This window comes from Gekko japonicus, unplaced genomic scaffold (assembly GCF_001447785.1).
Source record: "Gekko japonicus isolate JY-2015 unplaced genomic scaffold, Gekko_japonicus_V1.1 scaffold14, whole genome shotgun sequence".
In the NCBI taxonomy this organism is placed as follows: Eukaryota; Metazoa; Chordata; class Lepidosauria; order Squamata; family Gekkonidae; genus Gekko; species Gekko japonicus.
Window position 1 is genome coordinate 2,475,281 of NW_015176452.1, and position 22,514 is coordinate 2,497,794.

Consider the following 22,514-nt stretch of genomic DNA (forward strand, 5'->3'; position numbering starts at 1 on the left):
TTCGTTTAGTATAATCTTTGGTTCTCTGATATCCTATCCAGCTTTGGAAACACAAACCCTCTTGAAAGTCAGTTGAATAATTTTTAGATAGGAACACCGAACATGACGAGTAATTTCCTGTCATGAACAGACATAACCATGCCAATTAATTAGTTATGAAGAGCCACAGCAGGATAAAATTGCTGCCAGTTTCTATAAGGTGGTGCCAGGCTAAATATAAAAACACAACTAACTACTGAACTATGAGCCAGCTCACACATAATGGAATGTGTTTCAATAAATGAAAATATAAATATTAAAAAAGATAAAAGAGCATATGTTTCCCTAAAATCTGTTGTCTACTTTTGTGTTTATTCTCTTAGGTCTTAAGTGTGGTATGATGTGGAAAATTGTTACCCTTTGGGTGTTTTCAGCTACCTTTGTATCGCGTAGTGGACATGAAGCCTCAGGTACATCTTTTTTTCTTGTAGGAGAAATTCTATGTCCTGCATTCTACCCCCATTGCATTTTTAAACTCATGATCTGAAGAGCCCAGAATCATGTCGTATATATAATTCTCTTCAAAATAAGTCCAGGTGACACAGTATGTGTGACTGTTGTCACCCTGATGTGCAAGTAAAGTGAGAACGGGAATATGCTCAAACATTTATACTTCATTGTTATGTATAACTTGGGAGGGTCCTGCATTCATCAATACCATTTTACAGTTGTGCATAACAGCAGCAATTGTTTTGAGTGCCCTAATGCAGTGAAGATCTGTCAGTAAAGAAAACAGAAGACCTAGGAGTTGTTATTCCATCCTCATAGGTTCTTTAGGACTGATTGTGTCTCAACGGGGAAAATGGGCATCAAAATGTAATCCTATCTTGTTAAAGCTTAGAAGGATAAATACAACTAACTTTGAAAAGTTTTCAGCTAATTTCAAAGCTTCCCTGAGCCTGGAGGGAGCCCACACTGTTGCCAAGCATAGGCGTTTCTGGCCCTTGAACTTTAATGATATTTAACTGGGCTACTTCAAATATAATGTGATGCCACTTACCTACAAAACTATTCCTGCTTATGGAAAACAATTGTACTCAAGGGCAGCATCAGTACAGGTGGGGCTGCTGCCACCTGTCTAGGAGGACCCAATGCTGCCAACCTCCCCTCCTACTCACTTGCTGGCACCACTTCTTGCCCCAGCTGCACATACTTCCTGGTGCCACCATGGAAAGGGGTGCAGGTGGTGCAGGTGGCTGTGAGCATGAGAGGCCTCACAAGCAGGCAGGGGAAGGAGAGACAGGCAGGTGGGAGACATGAGGATGGGTGGGAGGAAATGAAGGTGTGAACAGAGCCTGGTGGTGGTCAGAAGAGGGGAAGGAGGTCCTGGGAACTCTGCCCAGGGCCTCTCAACATCTGGAACCAGCTCTTATTGTGCTGATATTCTTCAGCCACTGAGCATGAATTTTTAAAACTCTGTACTGGGTAACACCAGCCTAATTTGTGGGTGCTGATGCATCACCAGCATTGCTCTGGCATGGCTAATCAGAACCCTGTGCTCTCTCAACAGAGAAAATATACTTGTACCGACCTAGCTCCAAACCACTGAGAGCACAGCAACTGCTTTGGAGTCCATATGCACCGAGTCATTATGCACTGAGCAGCAGGCTGATTACACAGCAGCAATCTATCTATCGATCGATCTATTGATCTATTTAATGAATTTGTTAGCTGTTTTTCTCCTTTACAGAACTCAAGACAGTCTACAATACATGGGAACAATTCCCTCTGAAGCACAGGTCTGTTGGCCTGGAAAACAGCTATGCCCACCTTAAAGCCAGGCCAGCCCAACTGGAAGTCATGCCCCCATGCCTCTTTGATGTCACCCTGCCTCCAACCACAGCCCACAACAAGGGAAGGAAGCAAGGGAGCACAGCACCCTTTGCTGTGGCATACCTAGTAGGAGCACTGTAACGACCACCTCCCTATGAGTTCCACAGAGGAATGATCAAAGACCTACCTGCAAACACCCTTTTCACAAGCCTACACACAGGGAAGGAGGAATGGACAGCTCAGCCATATTAGGCATGACTCACTTGGCAGAGCTCAACCATATCCACCATGACTCACTTGGCAGAGGAATCTGCAGTGCTAAAAGCACTACAGGAGTTCCTCAGTTGGTTCAGACTTGGGCCACAGCAATGATGCAAATGGGTGTCTAAATGAAGACACCTCAGCAGGACTGCCGGTTCCCATCCAGGTCCATCAGAGAGGAATGCAATGTGCCTGGGTGCACCAATAGCTACATCTCCAAGGCTTAGAGACGTGCTCCAGTTTTAGCAATTTTATGCTATAACAATGTCTGTTCTCTGCCTTGACTTTGTATATTGCTTCTTTTCAGTACAATCTGCCATTTCTCTAGAGTTCCTATGACCAAAGCCCCCTTGTATACATGCTTTCAAAGTGCGCGCTACATGAGAGCAGAGAAATGTAACCCCATGCCATCCCCTGAGCTATGTGTACGCTAGCTGGGATTTATATAGAATTTAGAAGGGGTATGATTGCACTGTCCATTTCAGGACCCTACCCTACAATATGACTTTATTGTCATCATGGTAACTATTCCGTCTAACGCTGAGCCGACAGCGTCTTCTGCAGCACAGTAACACTTGTATGTACCAGCAGGGACTATGCCAGCATATTTCCAATATAGCAACATATTTCCAAGTTACTCCAGTGTGGAGATTAGTTGCTGTTCTAAGTACTAAGTACATATGGGCTTTGGGATTGTGCCTTTTATCTGTGTTGGTTTTGTCCAGCTCAGCATTTAGTCACTTCAAAGCATTGTTTTCTGTTCAGAACCCTTGAAAATACTTTCCCCTGCATCAGTTACAATAAATTAGATAACACGTCTGACTTAATGCCTACTGCTAGCAAGGTGGCCTTAGTGGCTTGTGTGGTTTTTCAATTTTTGTCCAAAGTGTTTTACAGTAGCAGGGAAGCAAATCAAGTGCTGAAAATACAGAAGAGGGCAAATACTTTCTTGGAGGAGATCAAAGCAGGCTCGTTGGAGCGAGAATGTTATGAGGAACAATGTGACTTTGAGGAAGCCAGTGAGATCTTTAAGACCAAGGAAGCAACTGTAAGTTGTTGTGATACGATGTTGAGGATCAAATGACATTGCCAAGTTGATGTGCACTATGGTCTGAGTGAGGCCAACCCAAATCATTCTGTTGTCTCAAGAAGCTATTCATCCCAGCACCAGGCCTGTAGCTACTGCGGGGCCTGCAGAGTCTGGCCCTCTAGTGGTTTTTATGGGCCTCCCTCCCTGAGCCTTGGCTCCCCCCCCCCAATTGCCTGTTGGCCTGTTGGGCTGGGAGAATGAGGGTGGCACAAGCAGCAGCAGCAGCACAAGAAGCAGCAGAGGCAGCAAGGCTGGGCTGAGAGATGCTTGTTGCCTGGCCTGCCAGCAGCAGGTAAGCTCAGCCAGGCAAGGCAAGGAGGCGAGCTTCGTCTGGCCCGGCACACTTGGCTGTGCTCATGTGTACCAATGCGCCCACACACCACACCACCCTGCCAGCCCAGCCACTGCAGACCTCGCCTCTCCCGGCCCCGGGAAGGAGCCAAGGGTGGAGGTCAGGCTGCCCCTGGTGCAGCGACGCAGGAAGGGGCACTGGGGCTCCTCAGGGAGGGAGCCAGAAGCTCCACAGAGAAGAGCTGCCCTTGCTGGGGGGGAGGGAAGCTGCCCCCCATTTAATCAGCTGGCGGGGGCCCCCAAGACCCCCTCACAAAAAAAACCCCTAGCTACGGGGCTGCCCAGCACTGTCTGTGGTGTTGCAAGTGATTTTGTGAATGCTCTTGGACCGGATGCTGCCTCGTTGGCATCCTTAAAAGCATTGTCATCCCAGGCAGTCTCTTGGGTTGCTTGTTTTGTTGGGTGTCTATGGGCCTGTGTAGTTGTCAGTAGGATTGCATATGTGGTGCAGTGGTTGTATGATCACATTTACCATCTGTTCCATTTCCAACCCACTGTCAGTATCTTTGCACACATACTTGTTCAGTTGTAAGATGGGCATGTGGTAAAGCAAGAATGTGATTGTGATCTATTCAGCTCCCATTTTTAACACATCTGATTTGGATGTATAAACTGCACTGAATTATCATGCCCATTTCAGATGGGATAAATCTGTAGAATGTCACTGAAGTCAACATATACTAGTTGATGCCTGGTTGAACTGTGGTCCATTGTCTCAGTGGAACTCTGATAATTGATGCCACCTAGAGTTGCAGCTTGTTTCCAGGAGAAGAATTACCCTGAGAATATTATCCATTACTTAGTTCCAGTATTGCAATATGTGCATTGGGATGCAAGGCAATGTAGAAAAGGAAATTTATTCTGTATGCAAGAATCCTGAGTATGCATTCTTGTGGTATGGATTTGGGCAGGTCCCTCAGAACTAGTTCATTCTCATAATGACTCCATCAAGGATGATGATTCTCTTATCTGTACCCAGACATGATGTGATAATATATGGGTCTATTCATGGAAAACTAGTCCGTTTCCCACTTTAACCTAGATTTTATGTCTTTGCAGCTGAGTTTTTGGACAAAGTATATTGGTAAGTGAAGAAGTGTTGACTTTTTATATTTAGAGTGAGTACTTTTATTTCTTTCCTCCCCGATCACTTTTTTTTGTACTTCAAAGGATTGTTGTCACCAGTGCATTAAGTGAGCTATTGTTACTGCTCTGGTTTGTGTTAAAAATGGAAATAAGCGGGTACTTTCCATGGTCTTTACTACAGAAGCTACAAATGCTTCAGGACTCAGCTGTAGCAATGGACTTTGTGTGCATCTAGTGATTCAATAATTTTGAATTGAATAACAAATCAGAGAATGTATTCTGGAAAAGATGGAAAAATATATATGACTGGCTAAAGCATAAAAGAAAAATATAATTTGTACGCAAAGAGTTAGTGAAAATCATACATGTTGAAAATGAATGATTTTTGGAGATGTATAATTGACTGTTTAATTGTTATATTTTAAATATAATGATTTTGAAGTAATGTAAAGGTGAAAACTTGGAAAATAAATTTATTAAAATAATAATAATAATAATAATTTTGAACCAGGGTTGCATTCCAAAGTTCTCCATCGCTCCCCCTAAACTTACTGCTTTTGGGACTGTTGATACCTTTGGGAATCCCATACTCATAAGGGAGATGAAGTACAACAAAGGAAGTCAGCTATATATATTGGTTGGGAAAACCTATGGGAGATGTATTTGACCTTTAACTTGCAATGGAACTACATGGCGCATGGTCTGAGTTTCTCTGCAAATGTGTTTTTAGATGGAGATCAATGTGAAAATGTCACATGTATCAATGGAACCTGTGTGGACAGCTTTGAGCGATTTCACTGCATATGTAATGCAGGTTGGGAGGGACAGCTGTGTCAACATGGTAACTACATGCCTCAGTCCTCCGTTGTAGTATATAACACAAACATTGTTGCTGTGTAATGGGTGCCTGTGTACTGTTTAAAGTTCAGCTGAGTAAGCAATAGGGTTACCAGACATCTTTTTTTTTTTTTTGGTTTCTGTCCTCTGATGAAAATGCCTCTTTTGGGGTTGGAAAGTTAGGAATATTCCTAGTTAGTAGCAGTGTCCCCTCTGAGCTGAGTTAGTGTGAGCTAGCTCACAGTTTTTTGGTCTCCAACTCGCACATTTTTGTCTTAGCTCAGGAAGGAGGGCTCCAGAACGAACTGATTTATGCAGGAGCCAAATTGCTCACTCACTACTTGAATGCCAGTAGCTCACCAAGTAGAATTTTTGCTCACAAGACTCCACAGCTTAGAGGGAGCATTGGTTAGTAGCAATTATCACAGCTGAAATAGTAGGGGTATTTAAAACGAGATTTGTCATAGTGGTCACTTGTTTGAAGTAGTCAGTTGGGAAATATGCCCCCCTTTTTGCTTTTCAAAATATGGTACCCCTAGTAATTATACCATGGCAGAAAATACATGCTGATCCAAAGGCCTTTCCATATATGTATTTGCTACAGGCTGTACAACCAGGAAAGTTCTTAGCGGTGAAGGAATAACCTTGCAGGAAGGTTTTCCCTACTCTGCTGTTGGAAGAGGCTGGCAAACTGTAGTTTAGCACTCTTGTGTGTTCAGGGTAGCCATATCTTGCTGTAGCTAGAGGGAAAACTGCAGTTTCACAGCACAAAATAGGGCAGTTTGAATTCTGGGAAAGTTGCAATTTCCCCCTCACTAGTGTAGGACAGAAACTCCGTGAAAGGTGTGCTTCCCCAGCCCAATTTGAGAAAGCACTCGGCAGTCTTGTAGAGGAGAATCCAAACTTTAAAACTTTATTAATAAAGGAGGAAAAGTACAGGCACAACAAGGTTTTGAACCCTTGAGTACCCACAGCTCTCCTTAAGGTTACAATGGGAGACATAGGGTTTTATACCCCCTATGACAGTTAGAAATAAATCATAATTATTGGTTCCATCAAAGTTTTGTCACATATCCATCACACCATTCTGATTGGGTTCCAACCTGTGGGTTGGGTTTTCTCAGGCAAAGATATACCTCCCCCATTTGAACAATAGGCCTTCTTCTTCCCAGACTATGAAGTGATAAAAAGTATCTAATGTATCAAATATTAGTACATCATGCAGTGTTCTTCATCTAACGCAAGCAAACTGGCATCAGGAGCACGCCCAGTTACGATTGGCAAGAACAAGCAAGGTCACTGTAGTATGATTGCCTGTCAGCATTTAGTATTTTACCCAGAATGCCTTTAAGCAATAAACCAAAGTGAATATCTGAATATATGTTCATGATTGATTTCAGTTACTGTGATTAGAATAATCAAAGGCACTTAACATATGCACCATGGAAGTGTTAAGTGCACCTACTAAGTTAAACTGACTGTTAGCCAGTGGCAGAGTACAAAGTGTTTCATAAGCAGTGCCAGATTGTGGGCAGAGGAGGACAACGGGGGCCCTGGGAACTTTCTGCCTCCCTCCCCCAAACCTGAAACTGGTGCTGTTCCTCTGCATGATACCTTGGAGAGCTGCTATCGGTAAATAATACAGAACTGGTTGGCTGGACTCAAGACAGTCTGAGGCAGCCTCATTTGGGGCTTGGATCCAAGGACTTCTGCCCACTGAGTGCAATTTTTCCACTTCTCTTGCAGCAGCCCCAAATGCCTCCCATTCTATTCCTAGGGGTCCCCTCTCCTTGGGGTAAAAGATTTTGGGGACATTTCAGGTTTCCACAGGAAATGGGGGAGAGGTGGGAAAACTGCACTCAGTGGGCAGAAACATTAGTATGGATCCAACCCATGTTCCTGATGACTTTATACTCCAGACAGAGCAGATTGGAATAATCTGAATTGGCCCTCAAATAGTTTTATTTCTGTACAACTATAAAGGGGACATTAAAGTGATCCTAGTGAATCTTTTTGTAACAGATAACACTTTTTTCATCACATCTTTTAATGCTTTTGCTGCCCAGAGATCAACTACATCAACTGCTCCATTGACTATGGTGGCTGTGACCATTTCTGTCATGAGGATCAAGGGAAGGGCCAACGTTACTGCAGTTGTGCTTCAGGGTACCAGCTGAAGGATGATCATACTTCATGTCAACCTGTTGGTAAGGAAGGATACATGCAAACATGCTTGGATTCAATCCAAGGCATTTCAGATAAACATGCATTCTGATTACCAAAGGAGGGTTGTGAACCTCCAGGTGGAGCCTGGAGATCTCCTAGAATTACAAGTGATCTCCAGATGATAGAGATCAAATCAAATTTATTGTTATAGCCAATTGACCAGCAGTGCAGTAAAACAATACAATAATAAACAAGTACGATCACCAACACTCACAGACAATAATACCATCATAGTACCAGCCACAGACCCCATTAAAATCGTAATTCTATTCCCTAAATTCTAAGTCTTGTCTAAAATTCTCTTCAGTCTGTGCTTTTTGTTAAAATCTTTCACTTGTTTATTACTAAAAAGCAATATTTTGCTACTACCAGAGTTACCGACGTCTTGGTATCTTCCAATAAATATTTCAGCAGCACAGTATCTGCAAATTTCAAATAGTTTTCCAAGGGTTTAAATTGGGCAAGTAAAGGAAAAAAATAGCTGGTGTCTCTCTCTGAAATAGAGTTTGCAATGTAAAAGAATGTGTGTGATTGTTTAAAGTTCTTTATCTGCACATAGACAACATCTTTGATGTGTAGGCCAATGGAGATACCTTCCTTGCAGTAAATTAGAGGGGAAGGCATCAAAATATGCTCTAGAGAAAGCCCATCGATACTTTTCATATGTAATGTTAGAGAGAGATACGGTTCTGCTGCATATCCAGGCCAAGATTTTAGGTTACTGTACATCTTGGGTAAAGATGACAGAGATCAGTTCCCCTGGTGAGAAAATGGCTGCCTTTGAAGGTGGGCTCTATGCCATTATAGCCCGCTGAGGTCTTTCCCATCCCTAAACCCACCCTCCTCTAGCCCACCCCCAGCAATTTTCCAATGCAGTGTTGGCAACCCGGTACAGAATTTTAAAAACAGATATCTTTTAACATATGAATGTTAATTTAAAGGCACCCTTTCTTTGTCCCTTTTTAGTGGTTCCTCATTATATTTATATGCCACCTTTTAATTTTAAAAAAATCCCAAGGTAGCTCAAAGCAGTAGTCTCTCTCTCTCTCCCTCTCTCTCTCTCTCTCTCTCCCACACACACAAACTCCATAACTGTGGTAATAAAAATTCAAAACTTTTGAAACACTTATTCCCAGATCAGTTTTACTGCCAAGCCACAGCTCTTCCATTTTGTCTGGATTACATTTCAGTATGCTTATCCTCAATTAATCCCTCACTACCTCCAGACACTGGCTGGACATACCCACTGCTTCCCTGGAAAGATTATAGGGAGTTGAGTGTTATCTGCATAATGACTCAATCCACAGCTCTGCATGAAATAGATTATTAGTATGATTCTTCCCTGTGGTGCTTCATTAGCTGACTTGACAAGAAAATCTTGATAAATACTATGGAGAGTAACAAAGGAAACAGTTTTTATTTGAGTGATTAGAATTATTGCCATTCATAAAACCCGGTGGGCATGAATTGTTCTGTTGCTGCATGGAGGACTGGGTATAAATCAGAGAAATGTGGTTAGGTACACGATGGGTTAGATCCAACCAGCTTTTCTGCAGGTGAAAATGGAAAGTGACCACCAAATAGGTTATGCTTAGGATCATGGGAACTGCATGGACAAAACAATGTGGGACAAATGCTGTAGTAATGAAGGGAATGGAGCAAGACTGAATGAAAAAGCTAGCTGGATCCAACCCATAATGCTTCCGAAATATATGGCTTAAGCAGCCATACAAGGAAATGAGTTATATTGAAATCAGTAGGACTTAATCAGTAGGACAATACATATATAGTCTACTGTATACTCTGGTCTGTAAAGCACACAGTTAAGCATTCAGACCCTACTAGTCAGAATGGGAGAGGCATTCTGTACATTGTGTAGAAGGAGGTGGTGGAATGAGCTAATCGGTCTGTACCACTTTAGTATCAACTGTAGCTGAGAGAGGAATTACATTTATGATCTCACCTGTCCTCCCTGCTTATACTAAATTAGCACATCAAAAGAGTCTCCTGTATGCTAACTATATCTCCTTATATATGGCTTACTGCATGCAAATTTTTAAATGGGTGAAGTTCAAATACATTAACCTCCACCTACAGTTTGAATACTGGTACAATCCAGAAGGTCTGATTTAAACAGGATGCTGCCAGAAAGAACTTACTAGTGCTTTGCACATGCCCAGTGGCTTGTTTAAACTGGGCTGCCACCCATGCAAAACAGTTACATGTGCTGCTTTAGTATGCCACCCTGGCTATAAATCTTTACTGAACTAATTTGCGCTTGTCACTGATTTGCACAGGGATGATTCCAGTTTAAACATACTGGGTATGTGCAGAGCTGCATAGATAGGGTTGCCAACTCCAGGCTAGGAAATTCCAGGATATTTTGGGGGTGGAGCCTGGGGAGGGACTTCAGCAGAGAGCCCACCCTCCAAGGCAGCCATTTCCTCCGGGGGGAACTGATCTCTGAAGCCTGGGGATCAGTTGGAATTCCAGGAGATCTCCAGGCCCACCTGGAGGTTGGCAACCTATTCTTTTGCCTTGCCAACCTGCTGTTTAAATTAGTCTCTAGATGTACATGTCACCAACAACGATATGTTAATAAAGCAGTATTTAAATCTTTGAAATAAAAAAGTTACTGATTGCCATCTTGAACACAGAGAAATAGAGATGAGCCCTGAAAATATTAATATTGTATTAAACTACAATACTGTGAGATATCTCACAGGCATAGGAAATGAACAAAATGGTAATGTCTTGTGCAAAATAGTTCTTGCTAAAAATTCATTACGATTGCTAAAAGGACTGGGAAGTTACTTCAGATTGATCTAATAGGAAGTTGGGAATGAAACAATTAACTGGATTCACACAGTTCCTAGAAATAAGGGAAGTATAAGATGGTTTTGAACGTCTTGATTGAAAAGTAGAGTGGATTTTTTTGTAAGTATGGTCTCAAAGGGATGACCGTATAGATCTTTTGATCTTTCTATACAATCTTTCCATTACCTTTTTACAGTGGAGTTCCCCTGTGGGAGAGTTGTGGATTCCCAGGCTTCAATCAGTGGGATGAAAATTAAACTTATTGCAGGAAAAGCTGGAAAAAAGGGAAACAGCCCCTGGCAAGTAAGGAGTTTCAAGGAGTTCTTCAATTACCCACAGTTGCTTCTTTGGGAGGATTACCCTTTTCCTAAGAGTTGGCACAAAACTTCCTACTCAGGCACCCTCCCCCCATGTATGTTGCCACTGTTTGCTAAGGAATATTTTTTCTTGTTTAACCCTCTTACTTGACAGACCAGTTGAGAGCCACCATGCAGGCCTAGACAAAAAAGATTCACTTTGCTCTTGCTCCCAACCTGTTTGTTTCCTCCTCCCCCCTTCCTTCCAAAGAGCAAGATGTTTGAGCAGAATAGGACTACTGTAACACTCTCTGCATGGGGCTGCCTCTGTCGCAAATCCGGAAGCTGCAGCTAGTGTAGAATGCGGCCGCTAGGCTGTTGATGGGTCTCACTAGGTGGGACCACGTCCAGCCGGTGCTGAAGGCGCTGCACTGGCTGCCTATAGCATACCGGATTCACTTCAAAGTGCTGGTTCTTACCTATAAAGTCCTTGATGGCCAGGGTCCAGCTTACCTAAGGGACTGCCTTTCCCCATATGTTCCCCCAAGAGCACTACGGTCAGGGGTGCAACATCTTTTGGTTATTCCAGGCCCCAAGGACATCAAGTTGGCTGCAACCTGGGCCAGGGCCTTTTCGGTGGCTGCTCCTATCTGGTGGAATGAGCTCCCAGAGGAGATCTGGGCCCTGCGGGACCTTATGCAGTTCCGCAGGGCCTGTAAGATGGAGCTCTTCCACCAGGCTTTCACATAGGAGCCGCCACCATTACTGTACCACCACCGAGTTGCCATCTTTGACGGTGGATTCTACCAGGATGTGAGCTGGCCCTAGCAAGACGACCAGACGAACAGAAGAACTGGTTATGAAAGGATGACAGTACTATCCGGAATTTATGTTGATGGGTTATGCTGGTTAATAGAACCCCATCTTGGACTGATAAGAGCTTATTCGCTGTCACTTTGTTTGTGATTGATTGTTTTATTCTGTTTTTAGTTGTTGAATCATGGCGTATGCCTCTTCTGTTAGCCGCCCTGAGCCCGTTTGGGGAGGGCGGGATATAAATTTAATAAATAAATAAATAAATAAATAAATAAATGGTGCTCTAGTGGCACTTTCGTCAACTCCCAGGGCAACCCAGGTTGGCCAGAATTTTTTCACCTTTGTCCCACTCCTCAGCAGTCCTGCCACCAGTAGCATCATGCTACACCACACCCTTTTTGCCATGAAGTCACAGTTGACTTATGGGAACCCCACAGGGTTTTCAGGGCAAGAGACATTCGGAGGGGGTTTGCCATTGCCTGCCTCCCTGGTATTCCTTGGTGGTCTCCCATCCAAGTACTAACCAGGGCCAACCTAGGGCAGATTAACCATTGTGATATAGTGAAGTGTAGTGGGTTAAACGCATGAAGAAACCACTGAGACCGATGTAGTGATCAGCATGGTTTACTGGTACACAACAAAGACAAAGACAAATGGCCGGCTGGCCAACTATATACACACCTGGGGACCAGTGTTCCCTCTAAGCTGAGTTAGTGTGAGCTAGCTCACAGTTTTTTAGCCTCCGGCTCATACATTTTTGTCTCGGCTCAGGAAGGATGGCTCCAGAGCAAACTAATATATGCAGTAGCCAAATCGCTCACTCACAACTTTAATGCCAGCAGCTCACAAAGTAGAATTTTTGCTCACAAGACTCCACAGCTTAGAGGGAACATTGCTGGGGAACACACCCCTAGGTCCCGTTGGTGGGTTTAAATCTCCCGCCACGGTCCCATTGGTCCCCCAGTGGAGAAACCAGGAGCCTAGTCCCCATTGTTCCTCCAGAGTAAAGCTCTGTTCGCTGGCCCCTGGTGGCGGTCAGCGGACACAACATATAGACTATAGTACATGCTAGTCATAGTAGACAAACTATAGCAACTTACTTAGCTTGTGCCTAAGCTCTGGTTCTGACTTCTGTGAAGGGAGGGAACATAATTACTTCAAAGACTGTGTCTGTCTGCCATCCTGATCCCCAGCTGCATCACCGACTCAGAGTTCCGATACACTATGTTTACCTTCAGGAGCAGTCATTAAAAAAAATTAGGCTGAATTGTCAAAGTTAAAAACTCCACATGGAATCATCCTGGTACACCAAAATTCTGCCCAGCATGATGGTTGTTTATACACGAGAGGATATGACATTTACTGACCTCATACATGGACTCCTGATTGGAGAAATCAATCTTGATGGAAATAAGAATTACAATGGAGTCATGTAATGTTTGGTAAATGGCGGGCTTGGGGGTAATTATTCTCTGTTTGATTTAACACAATTGGAACAAGGCAGTTTCTGCCTCTGTTCAGCAGACTTTTGCTCTGCTGTGTTAGTCTGTATGCCTAGATACCTACCTATATAATTTTTGTTGTGTCCTTTCTTCCAGGAGTTCAGGGCATGCTTCTCCTCATTTCCATTTTATCCTGGGTGGTAGGTGAAGCTGAGAGAACATGACTGGCTCAGGGTCACGCAGCAGCCTTCATGGCTGATTGATGGTTTTATCCCAGTCCTGGGCAGAAGCTACTTTCACACATCACTGGATATTGTACAGTTGTTGCAGTCATTCACAGTTTGTCCACACAGGAAAATTTGGTTTCAAACGATTGCTTTATAGCAAAATATCCGATTGGTATGTGAATTTGGCCTCCCATACAAATTTCTATACCACACTGGCAGAGGAGCACAGCTCTGTAAAAAGTGAGAAGAAAACTCTGTGTAATTTATTCCAAGCTATTATCACCAGACAAAGAAAGCAAAATATTAGATGCTGGGGTCTCCAACAGAGTAATGTTGGACATGTGCTGTGAAATAAATAATATGTGAAAAAGAATCATGACCCTGTACCTCTTCTTTTCCATTTCAGGTTATGTTGTTCAATGGAGCAGGGAAATTTAAGTGTGGGGGTGTTCTCATACACCCCACCTGGGTGCTGACAGCTGCTCACTGTCTGGAGGGAGAAGAAATACTCAGACTGAAATTTGGTATGGAAAAAGCCCTGCCTTTCTTTGTAATATGGGACACTTCAATCAACACATCAGGGCTTTGTCTTTCCAGGAAAAGAAACTAATGGGCAGGTCATAGAGACACAGAAGGCCATAGAGACAACCATTAAGACTACCAGGAAAAATTCCAATGGGCTGATAGGCTTATGGCCTCCCCTTTGCTGGGACAACCCTGGCCCCAACTGAGGCGATGAGACTCACCTCACAGAAGGCAGCTCTGTGGGAGGTTAGTGGGAGCTCATGGCCCCAGCAATACATGAGGCAGGTGCAAGCAGTTCTTCTTCCATTTGCCCCTTCTGGGGGGACCTGTGAGGGTGGGGCCCTTTTCCAGGGTAATTTTTCCTCCCAATCTACCCCTGGAGACATAGAGTATGGTCTCATCAGGGCTCAACACTGGACTGAAAAAAAACTAAGAAGAGATAAACCAGCCAGGGTGACAGGTATTAATTCAATTATGAAAGAGCCAAAGAACTAACAGTCTCTTTGTGAGATGTTTTTGATTTACCATCACTTCTTGGAACTAACATAAACATGATTAAATCCAAGCTTGTTTTATTGCTGCTCACAACATTTAACCTGCACAAATCTTTTTTTTTGAACATTATTTTTATTGGTTTTTCACAATAATACATATTCACTTACAATCATTAATACTAATATAATTAATTCTTTGTACTTCACTTAGATTTTACAACGCAACCTAATTCTCAACCTACATAAGTTTTCCTTCTGCACATTTACCAGAGTAAGAACTTACAAATACACACATCCATTAATAATAGCTTTTAAACTTCCCTCTCTCACTTCTCTCTAGACCTTAAACTTCTTCATATTTGCTCCTTTGGGAAAAATTACTCATTAAGTTTCATTTAATTCCAACTTTCAAACACTTTTCATGTTATTTCATCATCTTCCTTATTTCCTGTTTAGTTCCTTTAAGTTTCAGTCAAAGTTTATCTGCCATTTAGACCTACTACAATACTTATAATTGAATGCTACCCTATTGCTTCTTAACTATTTCCCCTTCCGGGGTTCCATTATTAGTTTATCCCTAGGTAAACTCCTTGTCTTCATCAGATCAGTTCAAGTCCATTCCACACCCTCAGATACAGCTAGCAGAAACCAAAAATGCATTAAGGAAAATAATAATAAATCATGACAGCTTTGATACACAGTCCACCATACTCAGATCATTTCATTCGATTCCACCACCCTTAGCTTCATATCCTTTCACCTCATAAATAATCATCCAATTCTTCTACTCTACCCTTTCCATTATGAGTCATAGTTACCACACATAAGCATATCATTCTAACTCAATTTATATCCATTTGTTATTTCTTATACTCAAAGCACACCATACTTGTTTCCAATATTCACTTTCCAAAAATCACATCTAAGCCTGCAAAACCCCAAAAACATATTAAGGGTAATACAAAACAAACCAAATTACTTTTAGTGACCATTTTTATCATGCTCACTTCATTTCATTCCACCACCCCTAAATTCATAAACCAACAAAACCCAAAAATATATCAAGGGTAGTATAAGACAAACCAAATTAATTTTAGTGACCATTTTTATCATGTTCACTTCATTTTCTTCCATCACCCCTAAATTCCTACCTTTTACTTTATATTCTAATAAATAAACTTCTAATTACTTTAATCTATTATGTCTTTTATGCATCATTATTCCATTTACAAACATAAGCAAATATAATCAAAACATGTATAAATTCCATATAATTTAATTTGTCTTCTGTAACTTCGTAACTTTTTGTCCTGTAGTAGTTTATCTGTGTGCTGTCTCTCTAACTTGTCTATGTGCTGTTTCTCTTTGCACTGCTGGTAGTTCATTTGCATTTTCACTCTCTCCTCAGTTTTTTTTTTTTTAAGTCATATCTCCATTCAATTTTGTCCCTTTTAAGTCTCCTCTCATATCGTCCTTGTCTGTCTTTTCTCCTTTTCTCCTTTTTTACAAGTGGGATTCTATACTTCTGTCCCCTTCCTCTTGTCTTCTTCCTTTTCCCTTGTCTCTTCTCAACTCTTTTTATTTTCCTCCCTTGACTTGGAGATTGGAGACATAATAGTTCTGAGTCCTCCTTTCTTTCCTGAGACTCACCAATCTCTTCCAGGTTCCATATGTGTGACTCTAGGTTTTCGGCTTTATTTGTTACAATAGGAGTTTCATATAAATTTGCAAAGGCTTGTTTTATTCCTTTTTGTATTCCTTCTTTTATGGCTTTTTGTAGTTCTTCTTTTAAAGCCTCTAGAAACTGTTCTGCTGACATATCTATCACTAATATATTTTCCTCCAACATCTCTTCCGTCACTTTTCCCCCTGTAGATGCCATTTCCTACACAGAGTCCATTCAGCTTTCCAACTGAAACTTACAAGCTTGCTAACAGTCAATTAACAGAACTGGGGGACAGAGAACTCTCAGTATATAAATCCTTTCCCACAGAAGCAACAAATATTGCCCCAGATAAGAAAAAATAAGCATATAGTACTCAGCCTCTCTTTGTCTGGCCGCTTTATTTTTCCTCTTTTCGCTGACCGTTTTTGGGGCGACATTTTCCTTACAGATGCGTGCACTAACAGTTCTTGAAGTTTTCCTTACTTTGTTGCTTGTAATCCAACAGAAAAAATTACATATGGTTAAAAACAGGACGGAAGGCTGCAGCTACGGGGAACATGGCGGCCATGTTCCCCTCCACTGATCCGTGTCTGCTTCGGGGCGGGCGGTGGACATCCCCCCGCCTTGCCAATAGTGGGAGGGGCCACCACAAAGCCCCCTGCCCCAGATCTCTCTCCGGGAGATCTGGCAGGACTATCCCGGAGACCGGGAAAGCCCCAAAAGACGCGAAAAGGGAATCGGGCGTCGGAGCGCAAATGCGCCCCGCCCGTCGCTGCGCCGCGCCGCCGGAAGTCATCTATTTCAACCTGCACAAATCTTAAAGCATCTATAGCCATTTCCCACTATATCAAATCTTTTAAACTCAGTTTATACAATAAACAGAATTAAGTAGAAAACCTTTCCTGGACTAGGATTTAGGATGCAGATGTATATGAGAAAGAGTGAGTAGGCTGGAGGAATGATGAATGCTCCATCAGAAGCATGAGAAAATCCCTACAAATAGACAAATAGTGCATCAGAGAAAAGCCTGGCTAAACCTTTTTCTCTGGCTTGCTAATTTTCTATAGACAGTTTAGGATGCAACCAAATCAAATCAACCACTAAAACCTAAGTCTGAAAAAGGAGAGTAAGTGAAGTCTTTTAACACTTGAGCTAAGGCCCACAAACATTTTGGCTGGTAAATTCTGATGCACTCAACCCTTCCTCCTACCTGCTCCTTTCATACGTACCCAACAAGGCAATGATCAGACTCTTGCCTGCTTGGCGGTCCTATCTCATTCTGGATGCAAGCACCCTCTCCCCCCCCCATTCAGGTTATGCGTTTTTGTGCTCAAGCTTCACCATCTCAAGTTCAATATAATGCAAGATTCTGTTGGATGTATAAACCAGCCCTTTGACTTTACTCTGCAAAAAAGCATATAGTCACCACTTTCCAGTGCTGGGTTTCATATTGCTTACTCTGGAATTCAGGAAAGGAAAGATGACTCACAATCCACACAAACACTAGGGGTGTGCAAGGAATTTTTTTTTAAATTTGGGTATATTGGACCCAAAAACGTTGGTATTTCCCAATATTCCTGAATCCCATTTGGGTTTGGTAATATTCAGGAATCTCAATTTTTTCCAAGTCCATCATACCCTATGGGGACCATTAAAATCAATGGCAAATCTATCCCAGGGTATATTCAGTGGTCGGGGGGGGGTGTATTTTGAGGTTAAGGCACCAAATTTGCAGCATAACTGCTGGAGCTTCTCCTCAAAAGAACCCCCAAGTTTCAAAAAGATTGGACCAGGGGGTCCAATTCTATGGGCACCCAAAGGAGATTTCCTCATCTGCCATTGTTTCCAATGGGGGGGGGGGAATAGCAAGGCAATACAAGCCCAGCAGAGTGGCCCAGAGAATTTCTGCAATATAAAGTGAAGGGGTGTGTGTGCAAGGCCAGCAGCAGAACCAGTGCAACATGCCCAACAGAACCAGTGCCACTGTGGCAGTGCCAAAACTCAACAGGACTAAGGTCAAATCTGAGAATCTCTGAAGTAGAAACTGAGAGGGGGCATTTCTGCAGAACCAGTGCAATGTACTAGTGCCCAGCAGCAGAACCCAGTGTCAACTTACCAATGCTCAGCAGCAGGACCCAGTGCCATTGTGGCAAATGCCAGCTCAATAGGGCTGATGTCAAACACAGAATCACAATCCAAGCTAGGGGGAGGGGGTTTGCAAGGACAGCAGAATCAATACAATAGTGCCAAGCAGCATAATCCAGTGCCAACCTACTAGTGCCCAGCAGCAGAATCAGCAGAACCTTTTTAAAGTTTAAGGCTGTTTATTAAACTTCTCCTGACTTGATTCTATTGGGACAAGCCTGATTCCCTTTATGGAAATGCAGGAGCTCCCTCCTGAAAACTGAAAAACTACAGGACAATCTAAAGGGAAATTCATCTAAAAGCGCATGCTTTCACTGAAGCTCAGAGCACCGCACACTGCTTTTTAAAATTTTAATCTAGGCTATTATACCACTGTTTTGAAGACACATACAACTTTGCCTCTTTTACTATCCTCATAGCACTGGCCTAGTTAGGGAGAAACTAAAGCCCTGTTCTGAAATTTAATTAAAAGTGTTTAAAAGTTAAACAATTCCTAAAACAGACCCTTATTACTAAAAGCCTATTTAGCAACACCAAAACATTGTACTCAGTAGCCCTCGAAACCAGAAGCACACACTTGGAACACAGAACAGTGAATCTCAACACCCCCCTTCCCCCAAAAAAACAACCTTCTAGAAACTAAAGGGAACAAATACAGGGGGGGGAGGACTACTGGAGGGAAAGGTGAGGAAAAGATAGAATAGAAAGCAAGAAGAACCTAAACCAAAAGCCCCTCCACACACACACACACCAGTCCAAAAAAAGAAAAGAGGAAAAAAGCAGAGAAAACAAGCAACAAAGCCTCCCTCCCAACTCCCCCAAAAAAAGAGAAACAGAAGAAAAAACAGTGAAGGATAGTGAAGGGGAGACCAGAAGATATTATAGATAATGAAGATATGAATATGACGTGGTGGGAAAAAAGACAATTGTTATCAAGATGCTCAATTGACAAAAAAACCGGGTTTTATGAAAATCAGACTGAATTAGATAAAATATGGCTAGGTAAGGAAGACAAGTTTATAAAAAAGGCCTATAATTTCTGGCTTGAATGTAAGATGCAAGACGAATGGGTAAAACCCTCAATGATTGCATGGGCTAGAGATATAGGAAGTAATTTGACCTTTGAACAATGGGAAAAGGTTTGGGGGGGAAATGTAAAATTTGTTAGATCAAGTGCATATAAAGAGAACATCATTAAAATGTTTTACAGATGGCACATCTCCCCGGCAAGGTTAAATAAATACGACAAGAGAATTTGAAAGAATTGCTGGAAATGTAAATATAGTGATGGAACATATTTCCACTTATGATGGTTATGTAGTAAAGCTAAAAAATATTGGACTATGGTAAAAGAGATTATTGATGAGATATTGACTAAGACAGTATCACTATCACCAGAATGTTTTTTATTAAATTTTATAGCGGATACTTTTAAGAAAAATGAAATATACTTATGATGCAGATTATTACAGCAGCCAGAATCTGCTGTGCTAGTAGATGGGAAAATGAGGAGATTCCTACTAGAGAAGAAGTGATTTCTAAGATATTTGATGTGGCGGAGATGGAGAAATTAACTTTTACTTTACAAGAAAAGGGTTATGAAAATGTTGATAAATATTGGTTTAATTTTTATAGGTGGTTAAAAGAGAGAAACTAGCTGAAATTAGCTGAATTTAGTTGAATTTGATTGAAATTTAAATGAAATATATACATAAATATACAAAAGCATTCAAATTTTATTTATTTATTATATTTATACCCCGCCCATCCCACAAGCAGGCTCAGGGTGGGATGTTATGGCAAATAAGTAAACAATGGTGGAATTTATATATTCCTTGAAAAGATGGAACCTATCTGCAACCAAATGTAGTATATTAAGATGGAAAATCTTTTCTGATGTATATTTTTTCCTTTTTCCTTTGTCTCATCTTTTTTTAAAAAAATTGTTAAACACAAATAAAGAGACTGTTAAAAAAGGATAGTGAAGGGGAGAGGGGGAGAGAGGGATAGGAAGGAAGGGAGAATGAATTCAAGTAAAATAAAAGATTTTTTTAAAAAAACAAGCAGAACCCCCACACACAAACCCCCAAAAAGAACCAAAAATGAATAAGTTAATCAGGTTTTAAACCAACTCTCTTGGCCTCCCTCCACACACATACAGTCTACCACCAGGCCCAAACAACAACAAAACTCTACAAAAAACTGCAAGCCATAAAACCAGAAGGAACTAAAACCTAAGAATACAACCAAAGGGAACAAAACAAAGAGGCCTAAGGCCCTTGGCCTCACTCGCCCCACAGACACACAACCTACCACCCGCCAAGCCCAAAGAACAACTAATAATAAAATAAGAAAGCTTTTAAAAAATGTTGTTCAGTCAAACCGATCACTGTCTTCACTCTTCTCCAGGAAGGCAGGATCTGATCCGGTCCACAGCAGAGTCTCTCAGGCAGCAGGAGTCAGGCTTAGAGCAGCAGCTGAAGCCAAAGCCAGTGCACACTCTCCAAACCTCTCTCAGCAGTGGAGTCTAGCTCAGCAAGCCACTTGCTTTTATGCTCTTTGCCCATGCACAGAAGAATTTTAAAAACAACCTTTTTTTAAAAAATAAGCATTTTATTTTTTGTATAAGACAAACACAAAATAAACTAACAAACATACAACAAAAAAGGGGGGGCTTCCGTTTCAACATTAATTTGTCTGTTATGTTGCCTCATACAATACCAAATTGTATGTTTTTTAATTTTTTCCACCTTGTATTTTAAAATATGTCCTTATTTATATCTAAAAAAAGAGTTGTCGTTCATATTTTCTTGTATTTCGGTTGTATATCCACATAATTTATTTGTTGGTCCATTTGTAAAGTCTTAACCATGTATCCTCAAAGGTTTCTTCATTTTGTCCAAAAAAAAAAAAAGAACAAAGAACAAACTTCTTTGATTGGTAAAAAGTAGTCTTCTCTCTAACCTGAAATTCTATTTGTCAAATTGCCACTGCTTCTTCCCCCCTCTCTCCTGTTCCCTGGGGAATGGGTGGGGAAAGCAAGGTCATTACTTAGTTGGACTTCACATTTGAAGCCAACAACCTTGCAAGTTACAAACCAGCAAAGCAATGCCATTTGCAAAAGCATTGCAATGATTGGCTCAAAGGCACTACAGCTCCCCTAAGGTGCTTTTGCCATTGGGCTGCAGAGATGCCTCTTCCCCCTCCCTCCTGTTGCCTTGAAAACCAAAGTAAAAGGTGGGACAGAGCCTTAGAGGAGACCTGAAAGTTAACTTTGTAGCTCTTTAAACCTCTCCACCACCAGCTATTTGGTATAGCCAAATATACCCCCAAAACCTGGGAAAATTCAGCTTTATACAGGATCAGCTATACTGGTAGCTGGTCGGATTCTCTTATCTGTATTCAGCTTAAAAATACCCGGAAAATACCGGTAAGGTATTTCTGGTTATTTTTTCGGCTTCAAATTCACACCCCTACCACACACACACACACACACACACACACACACACACACACACACACACACCTTTTAACAGTTCTACTTAATTGTTTTGAGGGGGGAGAGTAGGCTTGGATTCCTGAGGACAGTACCCTCTCTTTGTTTTCTTGTTGCCCTTACAGGCAAATACCATCGCTGGCGAGTAGATGATGGCGAACAAGCTATCTTCACTGACAAGCTTGTGCCTCATGAAAACTACACCAAGAGTACCTCTGATAATGACATTGCACTGTTGCACCTGGCCCATCCAGTGTTCTTCAACAAGTACGTGCTGCCCATATGCCTACCTGTCAAGAACCTTGCAGAGCAGGAGCTGATGAAAGAAGGGACACAAACAGTGGTGACTGGCTGGGGCACCCAGAGCGGGAACTCTGCAACTAACTACAGCTCTGTCCTCAATTATATTGAAATCCCGGTGGCACCTCGAAATGCATGTGACCATGCTATGCGGAGTCCAGTCTCAGATAACATGCTATGTGCAGGGATCTTAGGAGATAAGAGGGATTCCTGTCATGGGGACAGTGGCGGTCCAATGGTCACTCAGTTCAAGAATACCTGGTTCCTAGTCGGGCTGGTGAGCTGGGGAGAGGGCTGCGGGAAACTTGATAACTTTGGAATCTACACAAAAGTCAGCATTTACCTCGAATGGATTTATCAGCAAATAAAAACACCACAAAAACCTATGTCTGAAAAAAGATCACTTTGATAATGTGCCCAGCAATCATATGCCCAGTGTCTTCTGCTAATAAATACAGAGTATACCACATAAAAGTGTGCTGCTTTCCTTAATTATTTCCTCACTGTGTATGCCACAGTTGGGCAGAAGGTAGACCATGGTCTTCAGTGGACCAGTTTATGGTGGATCGCCTTGTCCCCACCAGTTGTCCTTATTCTTACAAAGAGTGCCAGATTGATCCAGCAAAA

At 42.0% G+C, this 22,514-nt stretch overlaps 1 protein-coding gene across 1 annotated transcript; it reads left to right on the forward strand.

Moving 5' to 3' along the window:
• The first annotated feature begins 379 nt into the window (after positions 1–379).
• Positions 380–22,296, forward strand: PROC (protein C, inactivator of coagulation factors Va and VIIIa). The gene is made up of 8 exons (XM_015426815.1): positions 380–449; positions 2,961–3,121; positions 4,574–4,598; positions 5,331–5,441; positions 7,504–7,644; positions 10,677–10,783; positions 13,668–13,785; positions 21,713–22,296. Exons 1-8 carry the CDS (start codon positions 380–382, stop codon positions 22,294–22,296), a joined length of 1,317 nt encoding a protein of 438 aa, XP_015282301.1.
• The last annotated feature ends 218 nt before the right edge of the window (positions 22,297–22,514 follow it).